This window comes from Piliocolobus tephrosceles, chromosome 6, assembly GCF_002776525.5.
Source record: "Piliocolobus tephrosceles isolate RC106 chromosome 6, ASM277652v3, whole genome shotgun sequence".
Taxonomy (NCBI): Eukaryota; Metazoa; Chordata; class Mammalia; order Primates; family Cercopithecidae; genus Piliocolobus; species Piliocolobus tephrosceles.
The window spans coordinates 39,667,226-39,690,369 of NC_045439.1; the positions used below are offsets into that span (position 1 = coordinate 39,667,226).

The 23,144-nt window shown below is 36.5% G+C and overlaps 1 protein-coding gene across 1 annotated transcript in view; it reads right to left on the reverse strand.

Annotated features, from left to right (window-relative positions):
• Positions 1 to 23,144, reverse strand: part of GPHN (gephyrin) — a 728,696-nt gene that overhangs the window by 304,144 nt on the left and 401,408 nt on the right. The window contains exon 5 of the mRNA XM_026456013.2: positions 22,587 to 22,681. Coding sequence (XP_026311798.1) covers positions 22,587 to 22,681 — 95 coding nt within the window. The remainder of the gene's footprint in view (positions 1 to 22,586; positions 22,682 to 23,144) is intronic.

The window sequence follows — 23,144 nt, forward strand, 5'->3', positions numbered from 1 at the left end:
TTTTTTTTTTTTTTTTTTTTTTTTTTTTTTTTTTTTTTTTTTTTTTAGTAGCACTGGAGCAAGTGGTCATTCATATGCAAAAACCAACCAACCAAACAAACAAAAAAATACCTCAACCTAAACTCACACCTTAAAAAAAAATCTACTCAAATGGATTTAAAGGTAAAATGTAAAACTATAAAAGTTTTAGAAAAAAACACAGGAGAAAGTCTTTGGACCTTTGCCTAGGTGAAGGGTGCTTAGACTTTACATCAAAAAAAAAAACACAACTGCTAAAAGAAAAAGATGATAAATTGGACTTCATGGAAATTAAGCAGTTTTGCTCTGTGAATGACACTGTGAAGAGGAAAAAAGACAATGTACTGACGAGGAGAAAACAATTGCAATCAACATATCTGATGAAGGACAGGTTTTCTAGAACACATAAAAACTCTCAAAAATCAGTGATAAAAAAACCTAAAAAACACAGTCAGACAACAGGCAAAAGACCTGAACAGATGCTCAAAATTATTAGTCATTAGGTAAATGCAAATTAAAACTATTTACAAAACTATCAAAATGGCTAAAATAAAAATAGTGACAACTCCAAATACTGGCAAGGTGTGGAGACACACTCATATATTGTTGGTGTGATTGTAAAATGATACAGTTGCTCTGGATAATAATTTGACAGTTTATTTAAACAGAAAACCTGCAACTGCCATAGAACCTAGATACGGCATCCTTTGGTGTAATGCTCATCATAATTACAAACTGTAAACAACCCAGATGTCCTTCAACAGAAAATGGTTGAACAAACTGTAGTGCATATATAGTATGGAATACTACTCAACAATAAAATGTAATGAATTATTGATCCATGTAACAATTTAGTTTAATCTCCAGGAAATTATGCTTAATGGAAAAAACCAATCCCAAAAGGCTACATATTGTATGGTTCTAATTATGCTCATTCTTTAAATGGCAAAATATCGAAATAGAAAATAAATTAGTGGTTGCCAGAGTTTAGGAAAGGGGCTGGATCACAGAGAGGTGGTGTGGCAATAAAAGGCAATGACAATAAAAAGCAATAGTACAGCCACTATGGAGAGCAGTATAAAATTTCCTCATAAAACTAGAAATAGAATTACCATATGATCCAGCTATGGCCCTACTGGGTATATATCTAAAAGAAGGGAAATCAATATATAAAAAACACATCTGCACTCCCACATTTAGTGCAGCACTATTCACAACAGGCAAAATATGGAGTCAACCTAAGTACCCATGAACAAATCAAAGAATGAACAAATTGTTGTGTCATGATGGTATCAATGTCAACATCTGATTGCAATTTTGTACTATAATTTTGTAAGATGTTACCACTGGAAAAAACTGGTAAAGGGTACATAGGACTTCTCTGTTTCATTTCTTATAACTGCATGGCAACCTACAATTAAATTACAATCTTAAAAGTTTAATAAAATTTTCTGAAAATGTATTGAATTTTTCAGATATAAATATAAAAATTTTATATGTATCAGCTGAAGCTGTTTTTGAGATAAACATGAAGGTATATATGTTTATCAAGTTTGAATATGAGAAACTAAGGAGTGTTCTATGGGAAAATTTTAAGTGGAAGATGCTCTGGGAACTTGTATTATAACTTTTTTTAACCAATATATATATGCCTTCTACTTGTCTTTTTTTTTGTTTTGTTTCTTATTTTCTCCCTTTCTTGTCTTACTTTAAGTATTTTCCTCATTAATTTCTTCCCTCTATTTCTAGAAGTTGTATACTCTGTCCATCCTTTTAGTGATTACCCTGTAAGTTTAATATGCACACTTAATTTTAAAAAACTATAATTTTTTAATCAATCAATATTTTAATCAATATTTAATATCTTCGTAGAAAACAGGACTTTCAGAAATTTTTTTTTTAGAGAGGGTCTCATGCTATCCCCCAGGCGAGTGCAGTGGCACAATCATGGTTCATTGCAGCTGTGACCTCCTAGGCTCAGGTGATTCTTTCACTTCAGTTTCCTGAGTAGCTACAGGCATGTGCCACCATGCTGGTCTAACTTTTGTATCTTGTTGTAGAGAGAAAGTTTTGCCATATTGCTCAGGCTTGTCTCGAACTTCTGGACTCAAGTGATCAGCCCAACTTAGCCTCCCAAAGTGCTGGGTGGGATTACAGGGGTGAGCCACAGTGCCTGGTCCGTTAGAATACTTAACTATAATCACAATATCTCAAATTACATGCTGTTGTTTTCAAGAATTCTAGCACATTTTTTTCTTCCCATAATTGAGATATTATTTTTATTGTTTTATACAGTTATCATTGTTTAAATGTTTTTGTTTACCACAAATTCATATGCTGATATCTAATCCCCAGTGCAACAGTATAAAGTGTTGAGCCCTTTGGGAAGTGATTAACTCTGTCCTCATGAATGGTATTAGTGCCCTTACAAAGGAGGCCTTCAGGATCTAGTTTGCTCTTACTACCACATGAAGATGCAGCAAGAAAGGGCCATCTTTGAAGCAGAAAGCAAGCATTCACCAGATGCTGAATCTGTAGGCACCTTGAGTGTGAACTTCCCAGCCTCCAGAACTGTAAGCAATAAATTTCTGTTGTTTCTAAATTACCAGTCTAATGTATTTTGTTACAGCAGCAGAATGGACCAGGACAATAGTCAATTTTCTTAAAAAGATTTGTTCAGATGTTTACCATTATCTTTGCTCTCTTTTTCTTCTTGTATTCTCAACCCTCCATCTGAGATAATTTTTCTTCTGCCAGAGTATATCTTTAAAATTCCTTATGTGAGGTTCTTTTAGTGATAAAATGTTCCGATGTTTGTTTGTAGGAAAATGACATTTCATCCTCCCCCATTCTTGAATGGTAACTTTGCTGAGTGTAACATTCTTGATTAAATGTTATTTTCTTTCAGCACATTGAAAGTATTATTTCAGTATCTTCTGTTTCAAGTATTGTTACTGAGAGTTTACTAATCAAATTGTTGTTTAACTAGGTATTCTGTGATTTCTCTCTCTCCAATATTTTGAGAATTATCTTCATAAAACTGTAAAATTTATATTTGTCAAATAATGTAAATAAAATAAAAGGCATATAACTAATTATAACACTACAAGTTTAAAATCTTAAAATCAATAAGCATTCCAATTCAAATATTCATAAAGATATGAATATTCAACTTACAAAAGAAAAAAGCAGAAACAGCAAAAAACATTTAAAAGGTTAGTCTTGTTATTAAGCAAAGAACACATGTAAATAATAATATAAAATCTATTTCTTTTTTTTTTTTTTTTTTTGAGACGGAGTCTCGCTCTGTCGCCCGGGCTGGAGTGCAGTGGCCGGATCTCAGCTCACTGCAAGATCCGCCTCCTGGGTTTACACCATTCTCCTGCCTCAGCCTCCCGAGTAGCTGGGACTACAGGCGCCCGCCACCTCGCCCGGCTAGATTTTTGTATTTTTTAGTAGAGACGGGGTTTCACCATGTTAGCCAGGATGGTCTCGATCTCCTGACCTTGTGAACCGCCCGTCTCGGCCTCCCAAAGCGCGGGGATTACAGGCTTGAGCCACCGCGCCCGGCATAAAATCTATTTCTTATAAACTAGGAAAAAAATAAAAATTATAACATTAAGATATAAGGAATCATCTTTTTCTTCAAAGTTTATTGAAGTATATTTAACATAATCATATAATTCATTTTCCAGTAGTTTGTAAGACTAGTTTTCTCTATTTTATACTGTTACTACTGTATCATGTGACTAGGTATACATTTCTTTTTATTTATCTTCCTAGGGATTTGTTTGGATTCATGAATCTGAAGATTGATGTCTTTGGAGAATTGTGAGATTTTTTTTGGTCATTCTATCTTCAAACATTTCCTTTTCCTCATTTTGTATTAATTCCTTCTAAACTCCAATTTGAATATATTTTATATTTTCTCACTCTATACTCCATGCTTTTTTATATTATTATTATACTTTAAGTTCTAGCATACATATGCACAACGTACAGGTTTGTAACATAAGTATACATGTGCCATGTTGGTGTGCTGCACCCATCAACTCGTCAGCACCCATCAAATTGTCATTTACATCAGGTATAATTCCCAAAGCCATCCCTTCCCCCTGCCCACAATAGGCCCTGATGTGTGATGTTCCCCTTCCCGTGCCCAAGTGATCTCGTTGTTCAATTCCCACCTATGAGTGAGAACATGCGGTGTTTCGTTTTCTGTTTTTGCGATAGTTTGCTGAGAATGATGGTTTCCAGCTGCATCCATGTCCCTACAAAGGACACGAACTCATCCTTTTTTATGGCTGCATAGTATTCCATGGTGTATATGTGCCACATTTTCTTAATCCAGTCTGTCACTGATGGACATTTGGGTTGATTCCAAGTCTTTGCTATTGTAAATAGTCCCGCAATAAACATACGTGTGCATGTGTCTTTATAGCAACATGATTTATAATCCTTTGGGTATATACCCAGTAATGGGATGGCTGGGTCATATGGTATTTCTAGTTCTAGATCCTCGAGGAATCGCCATACTGTTTTCTACAATGGTTGAACTAGTTTACAATCCCACCAACAGTGTAAAGGTGTTCCGATTTCTCCACATCCTCTCCAGCACCTGTTGTTTCCTGACTTTTTAATGATTGCCATTCTAACTGGTGTGAGATGGTATCTCATTGTGGTTTTGATTTGCATTTCTCTGATGGCCAGTGATGATGAGCATTTTTTCATGTGTCTGTTGGCTGTATGAATGTCTTCTTTTGAGAAATGTCTGTTCATATCCTTTGAGCACTTTTTGATGGGGCTGTTTGTTTTTTTCTTGTAAATTTGTTTGAGTTCTCTGTAGGTTCTGGATATTAGCCCTTTGTCAGATGAGTAGATTGCAAAATTTTTCTCCCATTCTGTAGGTTGCCTGTTCACTCCCTTTTGCTGTGCAGAAGCTCTTTAGTTTAATTAGGTCCCATTTGTCAATTTTGGCTTTTGTTGCCATTGCTTTTGGTGTTTTAGACATGAAGTCCTTGCCCATGCCTGTGTCCTGAATGGTATTACCTAGGTTTTCTTCTAGGGTTTTTATGGTATTAGGTCTAACACTTAAGTCTCTAATCCACCTTGAATTAATCTTCGTATAAGGAGTAAGGAAAGGATCCAGTTTCAGCTTTCTACTTATGGCTAGCCAATTTTCCAGCACCATTTATTAAATAGGGAATCCTTTCCCCATTTCTTGTTTCTCTCAGGTTTGTCAAAGATCAGATGGCTGTAGATGTGTGGTATTATTTCTGAGGACTCTGTTCTGTTCCATTGGTCTATATCTCTGTTTTGGTACCAGTACCATGCGGTTTTGGTTACTGTAGCCTGGTAGTCTAGTTTGAAGTCAGGTAGCGTGACGCCTCCGGCTTTGTCCTTTTGACTTAGGATTGTCTTGGCAATGCGGGCTCTTTTTTGGTTCCATATGAACTTTAAAGCAGTTTTTTCCAATTCGGTGAAGAAACTCATTGGTAGCTTGATGGGGATGGCATTGAATCTATAAATTACCTTGGGCAGTATAGCCATTTTCACGATATTGATTCTTCCTATCCATGAGCATGGTATGTTCTTCCATTTGTTTGTGTTCTCTTTGATTTCACTGAGCAGTGGTTTGTAGTTCTCCTTGAAGAGGTCCCTTACATCCCTTGTAAGTTGGATTCCTAGGTATTTTATTCACTTTGAAGCAATTGTGAATGGAAGTTCATTCCTGATTTGGCTCTCTGCTTGTCTGTTACTGGTGTATAAGAATGCTTGTGATTTTTGCACATTAATTTTGTATCCTGAGACTTTGCTGAAGTTGCTTATCAGCTTAAGAAGGTTTTGGGCTGAGACGATGGGGTTTTCTAAATACACAATCATGTCATCTGCAAACAGGGACAATTTGACTTCTTCTTTTCCTAACTGGATACCCTTGATTTCTTTCTCTTGCCTGATTGCCCTAGCCAGAACTTCCAACACTATGTTGAATAGGAGTGGTGAGAGAGGGCATCCCTGTCTTGTGCCAGTTTTCAAAGGGAACTTTTCCAGTTTGCCCATTCAGTATGATATTAGCTGTGGGTTTGTCATAAATAGCTCTTATTATTTTGAGGTACGTTCCATCAATACCGAATTTGTTGAGCGTTTTTAGCATGAAGGGCTGTTGAATTTTGTCAAAAGCCTTTTCTGCATCTATTGAGATAATCATGTGGTTCTTGTCTTTGGTTCTGTTGATATGCTGGATTACGTTGATTGATTTGCGAATGTTGAACCAGCCTTGCATCCCAGGGATGAAGCCCACTTGATCATGGTGGATAAGCTTTTTGATGTGCTGCTGAATCCGGTTTGCCAGGATTTTATTGAGGATTTTTGCATCGATGTTCATCAGGGAGATTGGTCTAAAATTCTCTTTTTTTGTTGTGTCTCTGCCAGGCTTTGGTATCAGGATGATGCTGGCCTCATAAAATGAGTTAGGGAGGATTCCCTCTTTTTCTATTGATTGGAATAGTTTCAGAAGGAATGGTACCAGCTCCTCCTTGTACCTCTGGTAGAATTCAGCTGTGAATCCATCTGGTCCTGGGCTTTTTTTGGTGGGTAGGCTATTAATTGTTGCCTCAATTTCGGAGGCTGCTATTGGTCTATTCAGGGATTCAACTTCTTCCTGGTTTAGTCTTGGAAGAGTATACGTGTCCAGGAAATTATCCATTTCTTCTAGATTTTCTAGTTGATTTGCGTAGAGGTGTTTATAGTATTCTCTGATGGTAGTTTGTATTTCTGTGGGTTCAGTGGTGATATCCCCTTTATCATTTTTTATTGCGTCTATTTGATTCCTCTCTCTTTTCTTCTTTATTAGCCTTGCTAGCGGTCTGTCAATTTTGTTGATCTTTTCAAAAAACCAGCTCCTGGATTCATTGATTTTTTGGAGGGTTTTTTGTGTCTCTATCTCCTTCATTTCTGCTCTAATCTTACTTATTTCTTGCCTTCTGCTAGCTTTTGAATGTGTTTGCTCTTGCTTCTCTAGTTCCTTTAATTGTGATGTTAGAGTGTCAATTTTAGATCTTTCCTGCTTTCTCTTGTGGGCATTTAGTGCTATAAATTTCCCTCTACACACTGCTATAAATGTGTACCAGAGATTCTGGTATGTTGTATCTTTGTTCTCATTGGATTCAAAGAACATCTTTATTTCTGCTTTCATTTCGTTATATACCCAGTAGTCATTCAGGAGCAGGTTGTTCAGTTTCCATGTAGTTGAGCGGTTTTGATTGAGTTTCTTAGTCCTGAGTTCTAGTTTGATTGCACTGTGGTCAGAGAGACAGTTTGTTAAAATTTTTGTTTTTGTACATTTGCTGAGGAGTGCTTTACTTCCAACTATGTGGTCAATTTTGGAATAAGTGCGATGTGGTGCTGAGAAGAATGTATATTCTGTTGATTTGGGGTGGAGAGTTATGTAGATGTCTATTAGGTCCACTTGGTGCAGAGTTGAGTTCAATTCCTGGATATCCTTCTTAACTTTCTGTCTCATTGATCTATCCAGTGTTGACAGTGGGGTGTTGAATTCTCCAATTATTATTGTATGGGAGTCTAAGTCTCTTTGTAAGTCTCTAAGGACTTGCTTTATGAATCTGGGTGCTCCTGTATTGGGTGCATATATATTTAGGATAGTTAGCTCTTCCTGTTGAATTGATCCCTTTACCATTATGTAATGGCCTTCCTTGTCTCTTTTGATCTTTGATGGTTTAAAGTCTGTTTTATCAGAGACTAGGATTGCAACCCCTGCTTTTTTTTGTTTTGTTTTCCATTTGGTTGTTAGATCTTCCTCCATCCCTTTATTTTGAGCCTATGTGTGTCTCTGCATGTGAGATGGGTCTCCTGAATACAGCAGACTGATGGGTTTTGACTCTTTATCCAGTTTGCCAGTCTGTGTCTTTTAATTGGAGCATTTAGTCCATTTGCATTTAAGGTTAATATTGTTATGTGTGAACTTGATCCTGTCATTGTGATATTAACTGGTTATTTTGCTCATTAGTTGATGCAGTTTCTTCCTAGCCTTGATGGTCTTTACATTTTGGCATGTTTTTGCAATGGCTGGTACCGGTTGTTCCTTTCCATGTTTAGGGCTTCCTTCAGGGTCTCTTGTAAGGCAGGCCTGGTGGTGACAAAATCTCTAAGCATTTGCTTATCTGTAAAGAATTTTATTTCTCCTTCACTTATGAAACTTAGTTTGGCTGGATATGAAATTCTGGGTTTAAAATTCTTTCTTTAAGAACGTTGAATATTGGCACCCACTCTCTTCTGGCTTGTAGAGTTTCTGCCGAGAGATCTGCTGTCAGTCTGATGGGCTTCCCTTTGTGGGTAACCCGACCTTTCTCTCTGGCTGCCCTTAAGATTTTTTCCTTCATTTCAACTTTGGTGAATCTGGCAATTATGTGTCTTGGAGTTGCTCTTCTGGAGGAGTATCTTTGTGGCGTTCTCTGTATTTCCTGAATTTGAATGTTGGCCTGCCCTGCTAGGTTGGGGAAGTTCTCCTGGATGATATCCTGAAGAGCGTTTTCCAATTTGGTTCCATTTTCCCCCTCACTTTCAGGCACCCCAATCAGACGTAGATTTGGTCTTTTTACATAATCCCATACTTCTTGCAGGCTTTGTTCATTTCTTTTTCTTCTTTTTTCTTTTGGTTTCTCTTCTCGCTTCATTTCATTCATTTGATCCTCCATCGCTGATACTCTTTCTTCCAGTTGATCGAGTTGGTTACTGAAGCTTGTGCATTTGTCACGTATTTCTCGTGTCATGGTTTTCATCTCTGTCATTTCGTTTATGACCTTCTCTGAATTAATTAGTCTAGCTGTCAATTCTTCCACTCTTTTTTCAAGATTTTTAGTTTCTTTGCGCTGGGTACGTAATTCCTCCTTTAGCTCTGAGAGGTTTGATGGACTGAAGCCTTCTTCTCTCATCTCATCAAAATCATTCTCTGACCAGCTTTGATCCATTGCTGGCGATGGGCTGTGCTCCTTTGCAGGAGGAGATGTGCTCTTATTTTTTGAATTTCCAGCTTTTCTGCCCTGCTTTTTCCCCATCTTTGTGGTTTTATCTGTCTCTGGTCTTTGATGATGGTGACGTACTGCTGGGGTTTTGATATAGGTGTCCTTCCTGTTTGATAGTTTTCCTTCTGACAGTCAGGACCCTCAGCTATAGGTCTGTTGGAGATTGCTTGAGGTCCACTCCAGACCCTGTTTGCCTGGGTATCAGCAGCAGAGGTTGCAGAAGATAGAATATTGCTGAACAGCGAGTGCACCTGTCTGATTCTTGCTTTGGAAGCTTCCTCTCAGGGGTGTACTCCACCCTGTGAGGTGTGGGGTGTCAGACTGCCCCTAGTGCGGGATGTCTCCCAGTTAGGCTACTCAGGGGTTAGTGACCCACTTGAGCAGGCAGACTGCCCCTTCTCAGATCTCAACCTCCGTGTTGGGAGATCCACTGCTCTCTTCAAAGCTGTCAGACAGAGTCATTCGCGTCTGGACAGGCCTCTGCTGCTTTAGCTGAGCCCTGTCCCCAGAGGCGGAGTCTACAGAGACAGGCAGGTTTCCTTGAGCTGCTGTGAGCTCCACCCAGTTCGAGCTTCCCAGCGGCTTTATTTACCTACTTAAGCCTCAGGGATGGCGGGCGCCCCTCCCCCAGCCTCGCTGCTGCCCTGTGGCTAGACCGCCGCAGACTGCTGTGTTAGCAAGGAGGGAGGCTCCGTGGGCGTGGGACCCTCCCGGCCAGGTGTGGGATATAATCTCCGGTGTGTCGGTGTTACAGCGCAGTATTGGGGTGGGAGTTACCCGATTTTCCAGGTGTTGTGTGTCTCAGTTCCCCTGGCTAGGAAAAGGGACTCCCTTCCCCCTCGCGCTTCCCAGGTGAGGGGATGCCTCGCCCTGCTTCAGCTCTCGCTGGTCAGGCTGCAGCAGCTGACCAGCACCGATTGTCCGGCACTCCCGAGTGAGATGACCCCAGTACCTCAGTTGAATATGCAGAAATCACCGGTCTTCTGTGTCGCTCGCGCTGGGAGATGGAGACTGAAGCTGTTCCTATTCGGCCATCTTCCTGCTTTCAATTCTTTAAGAGACAGTCTCACTCTGTTGCCCAGACTGGAATGCAGTGGCATGATCACAGCTCACTTGAATTCCTGGGCTCAAGTGACACTCCTCCCTCATCTTCCTGAAGAGCTAGGATTATAGGTGTGTGTCACCAGGCCTGGCTAATTTTTTTAAACAAGTTTTGTAGAGACAGGGTCTCACTATTTTGCTCAGGCTAGTCTCAAACTCTTGGTCTCAAGTGATCTTCTTGTCTCACACTACCAAAGTGTTGGGATTACAGGTGCAAGCCACCACACCCAGCCCCTGCTTTCAATTCTTTTGGATATGTAACTCGGAAGTGGAGTTCCTGGGTCATATAATTCCACGCTTAATTTCTTGAGGATATGCCATAGTTTCCCACAGCAGTTGCACCATTTTACATCCTCACCAGCAATGCACGATGTTTCTAAACATTCTGCCACCACTTATTTATTATTGTTTTGATAATAGCCAACCTAATAGGTGTGAAGTTGTATATCACTGTCGTTCTGACTTGCATTTCCCTAATGACTATTGATGCTGAGGATCTTTTCATGTGCTTGTCAGTCATCTGTGTATCTTCTTTGGAGAAATATCTATTTGAGTCTTCTGCCTGTTTTTAAATAGCATTTTCTTTGTTGAATTGTAGGAATTTAAAAATATATGTATATTGAATATTAATACCTAGCCAGATATGTGATTTTGAATATTTTCTTGATTCTATGGGTTGCCCTTTTACTTTGTTCAATGTACAAAGATTTTCAACATTGATAAAGTCCACATTATCTAGTTTTTTGTTTGCTGCCTATGCTTTTGGTGTCATACCCAAGAAATGACTGCCAAATCTAATGTCATGAAGCTGTCCCCCTATTTTTTTTCTAAGAGTTTTATGGTTTTAGCTCTTGTGTATAGGTCTTTGATCCATTTTGAATTAATTTTTATATTCAGTAGGCAGAGGTCTGACTTCATTCTTTTGCAAGTGGATATCCAATTTTCCCAACACCATTCGTTGAAAAGACTATTCTCTCTCCATTGAATTGACACCCTTGTTGAAAATTATTGCATCTTATATGCAAGGGCTTATTTCTGGGCTCTTGATTCTATTCTATTTTCTTGATTTTATTTTGGATCATTCATTGTCATTGTACAAAAATACAACTGATTTTTGCAGCCTGATTTTGTATTCTGCAACTTTGCTGACTTCATTTATTAGTTCTAATGGTTTTGTGTGTGGCATCTTGGATTTTCTACATATATAATCATGTCAAAAAAAAGATAGGTTTACTTCTTCCTTTCCAATTTGGATACCTTTCACTTCTTTATATCGTCTAATTGTTCTGGCTAGAAGTTCTGATACTATGTTGAATGGAAGTGGAAAAAGTGGGCATCCCCATTTTGTTCCTGATTTTAAAGGAAAAGCTTTCAGTCTTTCACCACTGAATATGATGTAAGCTGTGGGTTTTTCACATAAGGCCTTTATCACATTAAGGTAGTTTCCTTCTTTTCCTAGTTTGTTGAGTGTTTTTAACATGAAACTTGTATTTTTCCAAATGGTTTTTTCGGCATCCATTGATGCTGAAAACCCATCATCAAATGATCACGAGTTTTTTTTTCCCCTCCATTCTGCTACTGTGGTATATTACAATCAATGATTTATTTTCATATGTTGAACAATCCTTATATTCTAGGGTCATGTTGTGTAATTCTTTTTAATATGCTGCTGCAATCAGTTTGCTGTTTTTTTTTTTTTTAGCACTAACATTCATTAAGGGAAATTGGTCTGCAGTTTTGTTTTGTTTTTCCTGTCTTTGGTATGAGTCCAATGCTGCCTTTCGTAAAATGAGTTAGGAAGTGTTGTCTTCTCTTCAATGTTTTGGAAAGATTTTGGAAATAACCAGTGTCAGTTGTTCTTTAAATACCTGGTAGAATTCATCAGTGAAGCCAACTGGTCCAGGTATTTTGTAAATAGAAAGGTTTTTTTTTTTTTTTTTTTGAGACAGGGTCTCACTCTGTTGCCCAGGCTGTTGCCCAGGCTGGAGTGCAGTGTGCACAATCAGGGCTCACTGTGTGGCCTCCTGGGCTCAAGTGATACTCCTGCCTCAGATCCCTGAGTAGCTAGGACTACAGGTGTGTGCCACCATACCTGGCTAATTTTTTGAATTTTTTAGTAGAGATAGTGTTTCGCCATATTGCCCAGGCTGCTCTTGCTGTGCTCAAGTGATCCACCCGCTTTGGCCTCCCAAAGTGTTGGGATTACAGACGTGAGCCACCGCACCCAGCTGAGAGGCTATTAATTTCTGAGTCAATCTCCTTCCTAGGTATAGGTCTATTCAGATTTTCTATTTCTTTGTGATTCAGTCTCGGTAGGTTTTGTGTCTCTAAGAGTTTGTCCACTTCATCTGGGTATTCAACTTATTGGCATATAGTTGTTATGCTATACTCTTCTAGTCCTTTTTATTTCTGTGGAATTGGTACTAATGACTCCATTTTCATTAATGATTTTAGTAATTTGAGTTTCTTTTTTTTTCCTTAGTCCATCTAGCTAATATTTTGTGATTTTTGTTGATCTTTTCGAAGAACCAACTTTGGCTTAGTTGATTTTCCTCTTATTGTTTTTTGATTTTCTATTTCATTTATCTCTGCTCTAATTTTTATTATTTCCTTCTTTCTGCTAGCTTTGGGTTTAGGTTGTTATTCTTTTTCTAGTTTCTTAACTTATAAAGTTATAAAATGAGACTGCTGTTATGAGATTTAAAAAAAACTAATTTTTTTTAATGTTTACAGCAATATCAGTATTGCTTTTTCTGCATACTATTAAGTTTTGGTATGTTGCATTTCTGTTTTAACTCATTTTTAAATATTTTCTAATTTCCCTTATGATTTCTTCTTCTTCTTTTTTTTTTTGAGATGGAGTCTCGCTCTGTCGCCCAGGCTGGAGCGCAGTGGCCGGATCTCAGCTCACTGCAAGCTCCGCCTCCTGGGTTCACGCTATTCTCCTGCCTCAGCCTCCTGAGTAGCTGGGACTACAGGCACCCACCACCTCTCCCGGCTAGTTTTTTTGTATTTTTTAGTAGAGACAGGGTTTCACCATGTTAGCCAGGATGGTCTCGATCTCCTGACTTCGTGATCTGCCCGTCTAAGCCTCCCAAAGTGCTGGGATTACAGGCTTGAACCACCGCGCCCGGCCATGATTTCTTCTTTAACTTATTGGTTGTTTGAGTGTGTTTAATTTTCACATATTTGTAAATTTTCCAGTTTTCCTTCTGTTATTGATTTCAAACTTCATTCTCTTTTTGGAGAATATGCTTTGAAGAATATACTGTTTTGCAATACACTTTTTATGGCATCTGTTTTAAAAAATCTAGTGAAACTTACTTTGTGGTCTAACATGCTCTATCTTGGAGAATGTCCCATGTGTACTTCAGAAGGTGTATGCTACTGTTGTTGGGTAAAGTGTTTTATATATGTGGGTTGCATCTAGTTGGTTTATTGTGTTGTTCAAGTTCTTACATTTTTTTACTTACCTTTTGTGTGGCTGTTCTATCCATTACTGAATGCGGGGTATTGAATTCCTCAACTATTCTTGCATAGCTATTTTCCTCTTCAATTCTGTTCATTTTTGCTTCCTCTATTTTGATAGTCTATTAAGTGCATAAATGTTTATAAGTATAATATTACTGTGCAGAATTAAACCTTCTAGTAACATATATCCTTTGTCTCTTGTAAACTTTTTGGATTTAAGATAAACATTTTTGATTTAAAATGTATTTGATATTATAGCCATCATGGTTCGCTTTTGGTTACTATTTGCCTACCTTCTTCTATCCTTTCATTTTCAACTTATTTATGTCTTTGGATCTAAAATGAGTCTCATGTAGACACCATATAGCTGGATCATGCCTTCCTATCCAGTCTATTAATCTCTGTCTCTTTGATTGGAAAGTTTAGTCCATTTACACTTAATTATTGACAAAAAGTGAATTCTACCATTTTGTTAAGAGTTTTCCATATGCCTTATAGTTTTTTAACTCCTCATTTCCTGCATTACTGTCTTCATTTGTTCTTAAATTTTTTAGTGAAATATTTTAATTCCCTCTCATTTTTTTGTGTGTGTACATCCTGTATCTGTTTTCCTTATGGCCACTATGAAGATTACATTTAACATCCTAAAGTAATACTTTGAATTTATACCAGCTTAACTTCAATAGCATACAAAAATTCTCCTCTTATACTGCTCTATCCTCACCGCTTTCAGTTACTGATGTCGTAAATTACGTCTTTACATATTGTATGCCCTAAATCATAGACTGATTTTTTAAATGCATGTCTGAGGACAAGTTGAATGTAGTTCTTATCTTTCTTCCTCTATAGATATGGAGTTTTTTTTTCCCCCTCTGAACTCTATCATGATTTTTTCTTTATTTTTGATTTTCTCTAGTTTGAATATGGTATGTCTAGGTATAGTTGTTTTTGTGGCATCTGACATTAATTTGGGGGAAATTCACGGTCATTGTTGCAAATATTTCTTCTGTTTCTCTCTTCTCTTTTGGGTATTCACATTATGTAGGTGTTTTACCTTTTAGAGTTGTCTCAAAATTCTTTGATATTCTGTTCTGTTTTTTTGTTTTGTTTTGTTTCTCAGCCCTTGTTCTCTTTGCTTTTCAGTTTTGGAGGTATGCAGTGAGAGATCACCACGCTCAGTTTTTTTTTTTTCCTCAGCTGTGTTCATTCTACCAATAAGCCCATCAAAGACACTGTTTATGTCTGTTACAGTGTTTTTGATCTCTAGCATTTATTTTTGATTCTTAGGAGTTTCATCTCTTTGCTTACGGTACCCATCTGTTCTTGCACAGTACCTACTTCATCCACTGGAACACTTAGCATATTAATCGCAATGATTTTTAAATTCCCAGTCTGATAATTCCAGCATTCCTGCCATGTCTACTTCTGATGCTTGCTTTGTCTCTTCAAATTGTATTTTTTTTCCCATTTGATATGCCTTGTAATTTTTCTTCATAGCCAAACATTCCAGGTAAAAGGAACTGCTGTAGACAGGCCTCTAGTAATATGGTGGGGATATGTGGGGGTGGAGAAGTATTCTATAGTCCTATGGTTAAGTCTTGGTCTTTTTATATTTTGAGATGGAGTCTTGCTCTGTCGCCAGGCTGGAGTGCAGTGGTTCAATCTTGGCTCACTGCAACCTCACCTCCCAGGTGCGGTTCTCCTGCCTCAGCTGGGACTATAGACATGTGGCACCATGCCCGGCTAATTTTCTGTAGTTTTAGTAGAGACGAGGTTTCACTGTGTTAGGCAGAATGGTCTCAACCTCCTGACTTCATGATCCACTCGCCTTGGCCTCCCAAAGTACTGGGATTATAGGTGTGAGCAACCGTGCCCAGCCAGGTCTCAGTCTTTTAGTGAGCCTTTTAGTGAGCTTCACGAGTTTTTCTCAATTTTTCCTTCCCTGTTAAATGGGAGATGACGGCTAGAGTGAGCTGAATTTGGATATTTCCCTTCCTCTAGGTAAGTTAGTATTTGATTATACTCCAGGAGGGTAGGCTCAGGTTAAGTAGTTTCTCCTGGGGTTAGGGTTTATTAAGAAGAACAGAGTGCTCTGGTGTGTTTCACAATAGTTCCCTTTCCCCTTCCCTGCTGAAACATGAGGGAATTTTCCTCTAATATTTACTGTGAGAACCTGGTTGTTCTGAAGGACTTATTCCACAGGTCCCTTAGGTTCCATTGAGTTTTCACAAAAGTATAGTGGCTCCCCTGTAACTGAGTTTCCCTGAAGTTTTTAACTCTCATAGTTGTCTGCACTGAACCTCTAGCAATTTTTCAATTATAGTTTAGATTTGCCTACCTGACAGTTTCCCACGCTTATTAGTGTTCATGAGTCTGCTCTGGTAAGCCCCTTTCTCCCTCACTCATCCATCTTGAATTCCCATGTGTATGCGGGTCTGCTTAATGGTGTTCCATAGGTCTGTTAGGCTCTGTTCAGTTTTCTTCCATCTTTTTTGTTTCTGTTCCTCAGATTTGTGAATTTCAAGTGTTATGTCTTTAAGTTTGCTGATTCATTTTTCTGCCTGCTGAAAACTGCTTTTTAATCCCTCTAATGATTTTTTTTCAGCAATTGTACTTGTCAACTCATTTCTTCATTATTCTTTTTTATCTTCTTTATTTTGTCTCTGCTGCAGGATGCTCATCATGACTTAGAACTCCTGAGTACATTGTCATGATGAACACGTGCAGAGAGATTTACTAGCATACAATATGAATCTTCACACTCATGGGGAAAAAGTATTTTCTAGCCTGGACTGAATATATATATAAGTGTTTTTATAGCTGTCCTCTGTAAATAATCTCAGGGTGGCCTGTTGCTGTCTAACGCTACAAAAGGGAGGGCTGTTAATAGTGGCCACTTCCTCCTGCATACAGTGGAGAGAAGCCTGATTATAGATGGCGCCATCATCGCCTTAAAAGATGATATTAAACTAAGAAGTCATTTTAGCTGCTTGATTGACTATTTTTTATGTTTTTTAAATTCATTTATTGATATTTACTTTTGCTCACACATCATTATCTTGGCATTGTCAATATCTTCCTTTAGTTCTGTGAGAATCTTTAAGACAGTTGTTTTAAAGCCTTTGTCTAGTAAGTTCACCATTTCATCTTCCTCATGGATTTTTGTCAATTTATGTTTTCATTTGAATCGATCATACTTTTTCTTTGCTTTGTCATTTTTTTTTGAACTCTAAATATTTGAATCTTATAATACAGTATTCTGGAAATCAGTTTATCTCCCTTCCCTACGGTTTGCTTTTTTTTTTTTTTTTTAATTGTTATAAGGTGTTCTGTGTAAGAGATAAGCCTGAGGTATAAACTTAAGGCCTTTCTCTTTCTCTCAGCCTGCCTTTTCCTCTGGGCATGCATAGTGACTTTCTAAATTCCCCTATATATGTAGCTGCTTTTGAATGTTTTAATCCTATAATTTATGGGTCCCAAAAGAGAAGAAGAAAAATGTAGGGGAAAATGTAGGTACTGTCCTTATAAATCCCTTGAAGATACTTCAGCCTGTGTGGGTTGCAACAATGGCATCCTGTCTTTGCCTCTGCACTTCTACAACCCAAAGCAGTAATCCACAAACAGAACCTGGATCCCCAATATTTGGAGGATAAGGTCCCTAATTGCCCATTCTGTCTTCCACAAGTTGTCCTATAAACTCTAGTACCTGCTAGCTGGAGCACTGGAAGATGGTTGGGTAGTAGCACACTAGGTTAAAACTGACCCAGATTAACCACAATCTACTAGTCAAGCCTTTTCCAGTAAGCTGTAAGCCTTTGAATAGACTATAAAGTTCCAAAATAGTTATATCAGAGAGATCCTGCCAGTTCAATGGTTGTCCAGATGGAGAAACAGATTCCTGATATATACTACTCTGCCATCTTCTGCTCCCCTATAGACTTTTGTAAGCTAAGTATATTTGGTGTGGGTTAAAAAAATAGAAACTCTTCAAGATGACTGTACTGTTACTTTAAATGACCCATGTTACTTTAATATTATCTAAATAATACTAAGAATAATTTGATTCATGTCTATAAAAAATAAGTGTTGTGTTTTTATTTCCTGAAATTTTTCTTTTAACCAATATTAGTTATAAAACCATTTTTGGCAGCAAATGGAAAATGTTATCTCCTCCCTAAAATCTGTGGTGTTTATTACAGTTACAGAATTGAAAGATGAGTCATTGAAGATTACAATGGTAAATCTCTTTATACTACAATGGAAAACTGGCAATCAATTTCTCTTTCTATGAATTAGATATTTCTTATTTTACACACACACACACACACACACACACGTGAGTAAATCTTTAAAGGACCTCATAACATTTCTATGAGCTATGTATTATTCCTATAAAACTAAGTAGAGATCATAAATCAAATTAATGACAAAACTGAGAATAAAATTCATGACAAATCATTCTTCAGTGTGTAACCACAGTGGTTGATCTGTTATTTTTAATGAAATTTAGGGGGGAAAAAGAGTATTTGATCTTTTTAAAAAAAACAAGTAGGGAATAAATTATAAATTTAGGGAGATTAAATGCTACTATTTTGTGGGTACTTAACTACTGGAACAAGATGCGCTAAACCTTGTAAAGTAATAAGGTAACACTACTAGTAAATGCTAGTAAATATGAAGTCAGAGATCTGATATTAAAGTTACAACACTTGTTCTTTGGTGTCAGCCAAGATGGAGAAAGTAACCATAGCTTCTCTCTCCTACTGATTGTTTACAGAGTACACAGTGATTACCTGATGACACTGAATGTAAAATAATAGCAGGCACATTTGGGACTGAAGTCAGAGCTTGAATAACAGCTCTTAATGGGGCTAGGCCTAATTGTGGAGCTGTAATACTATAATGATGACAGTGTTAGCACCCGAAGCCCAGAGAGAAGACCTACCTACCTCTTTGGCTAATGGAAACAAAAAAAAAAAGAGCTGATATTGTCTAAAGAACTGAGGTAAGAGGAATCTCTTTCTCTCTTTTTTCTTTTCTTTTGTTCTTTGTCCCAAAGGTCAGTTGTGTACAACTACATAATTGCAAAGGGAGTTAATACTCTGTAAGAAACCTCTTCTGGTCAGAGTAACTGGAAATGGGGTCCCCTGGAAGCTGGAGAGTGGGGGGGAAATTCTTGGAAAGAAGAGAGCTAAAGAAGGTGGATTCTCTAATTTTGTATGTGAACTGACCCAAGTTCCAGGGTCACCCCTGAGCTGTGAATACTTGGAACAGTATAAAAGAAGTACAAGAAAAGCTTTTAAAACATAAACATAGTATATACTGCTGCCCAAGTCTCAAACTAACTCGTAAATGGTTCATGTACTGGACAGACACTAACAGTATAGCAAAGGCTGAGCCACTACCCACAGAAAGTGAGACAGAATTTACAATCTGAACCCAATCAGATCAATTGCTAAAACTAACTAATTAAAATTCCCCAGAGGATTTTAACAGGAGTTAAATAATTTACTTACAATGTAGTGTTCAGAATGTCCAGGATACAATCCAAAATTTCTCAACATAGAGCAAGGAAAATTTGACCAGTTCTCATTGGAAAAGAAATCAACCAATATCAACTCCAAGGTAAGCCAGATATTGAAATTGTCAGAAGAATAATTTTAAGCAGTTATTATAACTATTCTCCATGACATAAAGGGCAATAATTTTGAAATAAATGTAAAAATACAAGTTCTTAGCAGAGAAATTGGAAACCATTAACAAAAAAACCAAATGGAGAATTTAGAACTGAAAATATATCCGAAATAAAAGCCACTAGATATGTTCAAAGGCAGAATGAAGATGAAAGAGGGCAAAAGTCAGCGAATTTGAAGATAGATCATAGAAATAACCTAAAATTAATACAGAGTAAAAAAGATTTTAAAAATTAACAGAGTCTCAGGGATTTGTGAGACATTACCAAAAAATCTAAAATTCGTGTTATAGAAGCAGCAAAAAAAAAAAAAAAAAAGAGTAAATATCCCAAATTTGGTAAAAGACATAAATTTACAGAATCATAAAGTTCACTGGACCCAGAAGGATAATCTAAAAGAAAACTACACCCAGATACAGCATAATCAAATTGCTGCAACTAAAGCTGAAGAAAAAATATTTTCCAAGCAGCCAGAGAAATTTGCCATTACACGTAAGGAAATAGCAATTTGAATTGATTGCTCATTTCTTTTCAGGAACCATGGAGCAAAAGATAGTGGAATAATATTTTATTTTACTTTTTTAAAATGCTGAAATAAAAGAACAGTCAACCCAGATTTCTGTATCTAGTGAAAATATCCTTCAGGAGTAATATGGAGATAAAGACATTTCCTAATGAAGAAAAGCTAAGAAAAGGTTTCACCAACAGACCTGTTCTAAAAACAAAAACTCAAACAACAACAACCATGATCATCACTTAACAGTTACTATGAGTCAGTTTTCTAAGTGCTTTACATAGATTAATTCACTTTATCCGAGAAACATGGTACTATTAACATCCTTATTATATAGATGAGAAAACGAAAACAAAAAAGGCATTAACATAGTAGAACACAAGCAATCTGTCTTCGGAGATGAGGCTCTTAATCATTACTTCGTAATATCTCCCAACTTACTTATATAAAAAATTTGGAGGATATTAAGTTGTCCAAATAGTAGGAAACCATTTCAAACATATGCAATGATTTAAACATTTATTTTTATTTAATGCTGCTCTCTAGACATAAAAATAGGAAAGTAAGGCGCCAACTTGATGCATTAATTTACCTGAAAAAAATATGCTATAGAACTATGGTAAAATACTGATTTATCCATAGTAACCACAACAATAAACATTTTTCCAGTACTTACTATGTGTCAGAATTTGTTTTAGGTAAAAAAGAATAAGATAAAGCTCCTGTCTTTAAGAAGTTTCTACTAACTAGGTGATACAGATATGCAAATAATTAATTACAATATACTATGACATGTTCCATAGCAGAAACATGTACAAAGCCAAAAGTGCATACAGAATAGAAAGGCTGTAGAAAGGAAGCACCAATCTAATCATGGCTATTATAAAAATAATGATTTTAAAAATGGCTTTGAGAAGCACAAAAAATGAACATTCAGGGAAATATCCCCTTTTCTATAACTAATGTAAACTACTATGTCTGTTTCAAAGTTTGTAAATATATTCTCAGTTAAATCAGCAATGCACAGACAGAAAAGCCAGAAGGTGCGCCCATGCTGTTTATATGTATTAATTTTCAAAGCTTTCAGGATAAAGATGAACAACTTATTCCAAAGTAATTAGAATCAGCTCCTGCTAATTAATTTTCCACTCACTCAGCAGTCCAGTGCTTGGTAATTATGAGGATACAAAAGGGAGAAAAAAAATTAATTCAGAAAAACCTTTCAATATAACAAAAAGTGATATTTCTATACTGGATCAAGAAAGCTATATTTAATTTGAAGAATTATCTTTTTTTTTTTTTTTTTTTTTTTTTTTTTTTTTTTTTTTGAGACGGACTGTGAGATCCTTAAGGGGAGGACCATTTCTTATTTTTCTTTCTAATCTTAGAATCCCTAATGCTTAATATGGGACTTGGCAAATAAGCATATTACTATGTTTTACCAAATTAAAATTTTATTACAAAAGAATTAGCAAGAGAATGAAGTTTAATTCTTTCTTGATGTTATTGCTTGTATAAAGAAAGAGTTCTTTTATGTTTGAAAACCACTTAATTCCACAGGAAAAACAGGATCCCCTGAACTCATTGGTGTAGGTAATATAAGTAATGGTTAAAAAAGGAACACTATGAAAGAATCAACTTGTGTTCCTTAAAGGCCAGCACAAACTTTAGCTTTAGTCTCTATCATGGTACCTTAATTCTTTATTTGCTTTTACTAAAATTAAATGTTATAGTACACGTGACAGCAAAGAGAATATAGTAACTAATGACCCATTCATAATCTTCTCTACCTGTGCTTCAAGTGGCTGCCACTGATGGGATATATACTGTCTATGTAACAGAAAGAACATTACAACTCATATTCCATACTAGTCAATGGACACATTTAATTTTATATTTATACTGCACACAGGATACATAAATGGCTATCAATTATGAAACCCTGAAACTATACAGTTGCTATATATTTTTAGGTTGCTCTGAGATCAACTATTAATTAATGCTCATTAAATCAACAGATTCTAAGTTGATACTTCTAACTTAAGTGATGTAATTGTCCTAATTTAGGGGATTTAAACCTAAGAGTTGCTAAAATAGTGGCAAATAATTACCATTAAATTGAGGATGGATATCAACATCTGTGTCAACAAAGGCATAGTTTTAGGTAGACTAATTTAATATAATAATAGTATATCATTAATGTAATATAATAATTTAAATATACCCAGTTGCCAAGTGTTAAAAGATTAACAATATGAATTGAGCTTTATTTTTCACAACAACACATCAACATGCCTATTTATAAATTGGAATATAAGCTCCTAACTTGTGAGAACAAGTTACTTTAATAAACTTGGCAGTTTAGTTTTATTAAATTAGTATTTACCTACAATTAATGGATATCAACTGATGATTATATACAATCACAGAAAACAGTAACTTTACATAGTAATAAACTGGATTCTCTGGGTTAGGAATTGATAACTTCTACCAGTAGTAATATAACAGTCTCTGAAAGTTTAACTTAACAGGCAGGAAAAAAAAAAAAAACCAAAAAACAAAACAACAACAACAATAAAAAGAAATGAAGTGGGAAAATTGTGGCTACAGAATACTAAAGCTCTTAACCCTGGAAAAAAAAGGGGCAAACTTAAGTGTTAGGACTAAAGTTTCTTAGGTTTATCAATATAGTGTATTGATTAGTGGTATGGAATTAACTTTCTCTGCAACATGTTGGTGACTTTCTTACCTAGAGAGCATGCCCAGAGGTGTAACATTAAGTGATCCCATCAGCATTGCCAGGGCCATCCCTGGTGCTTCCCGTTCTATTACTTCTTTTGTGGCCTGTAATTAAAGATTAAATAGCAAACTGAGTGAAATAAGCCAAAAAAGAATGAAGTCAGACTAGTAAAACCCACTTAAAAATGATTATAAACCAGGCTTTCAATAACCATACTTTTAGTTTCTGAAACATTTATCTTTCTGAGGCATCCAGACTCAACTTGCAAGGACCACTGAATAAAAGCTGAGGATCAAGAAAATAAAGAAGATTTTTATATTAGCAGTCCTTTCATATTGCTTATAGCTCAGAAGTATTTGATAGAAATCTCATCTCACTAATAACTTAAATTCTAAAAATGAAGCTTCAGATGGCTATAACAAATTAGTAGATTTTTCACTGGGTAAGTAATCTGGGTATTTTCCTTTGTCTATTACTCTTGAAATACTTAGTCCCTGAAAACCTGAGGTCTCTCTCCTAGCTCTATGCTTTTATAATACGATTAAAAAGATCTCAAGAAGTCATCAT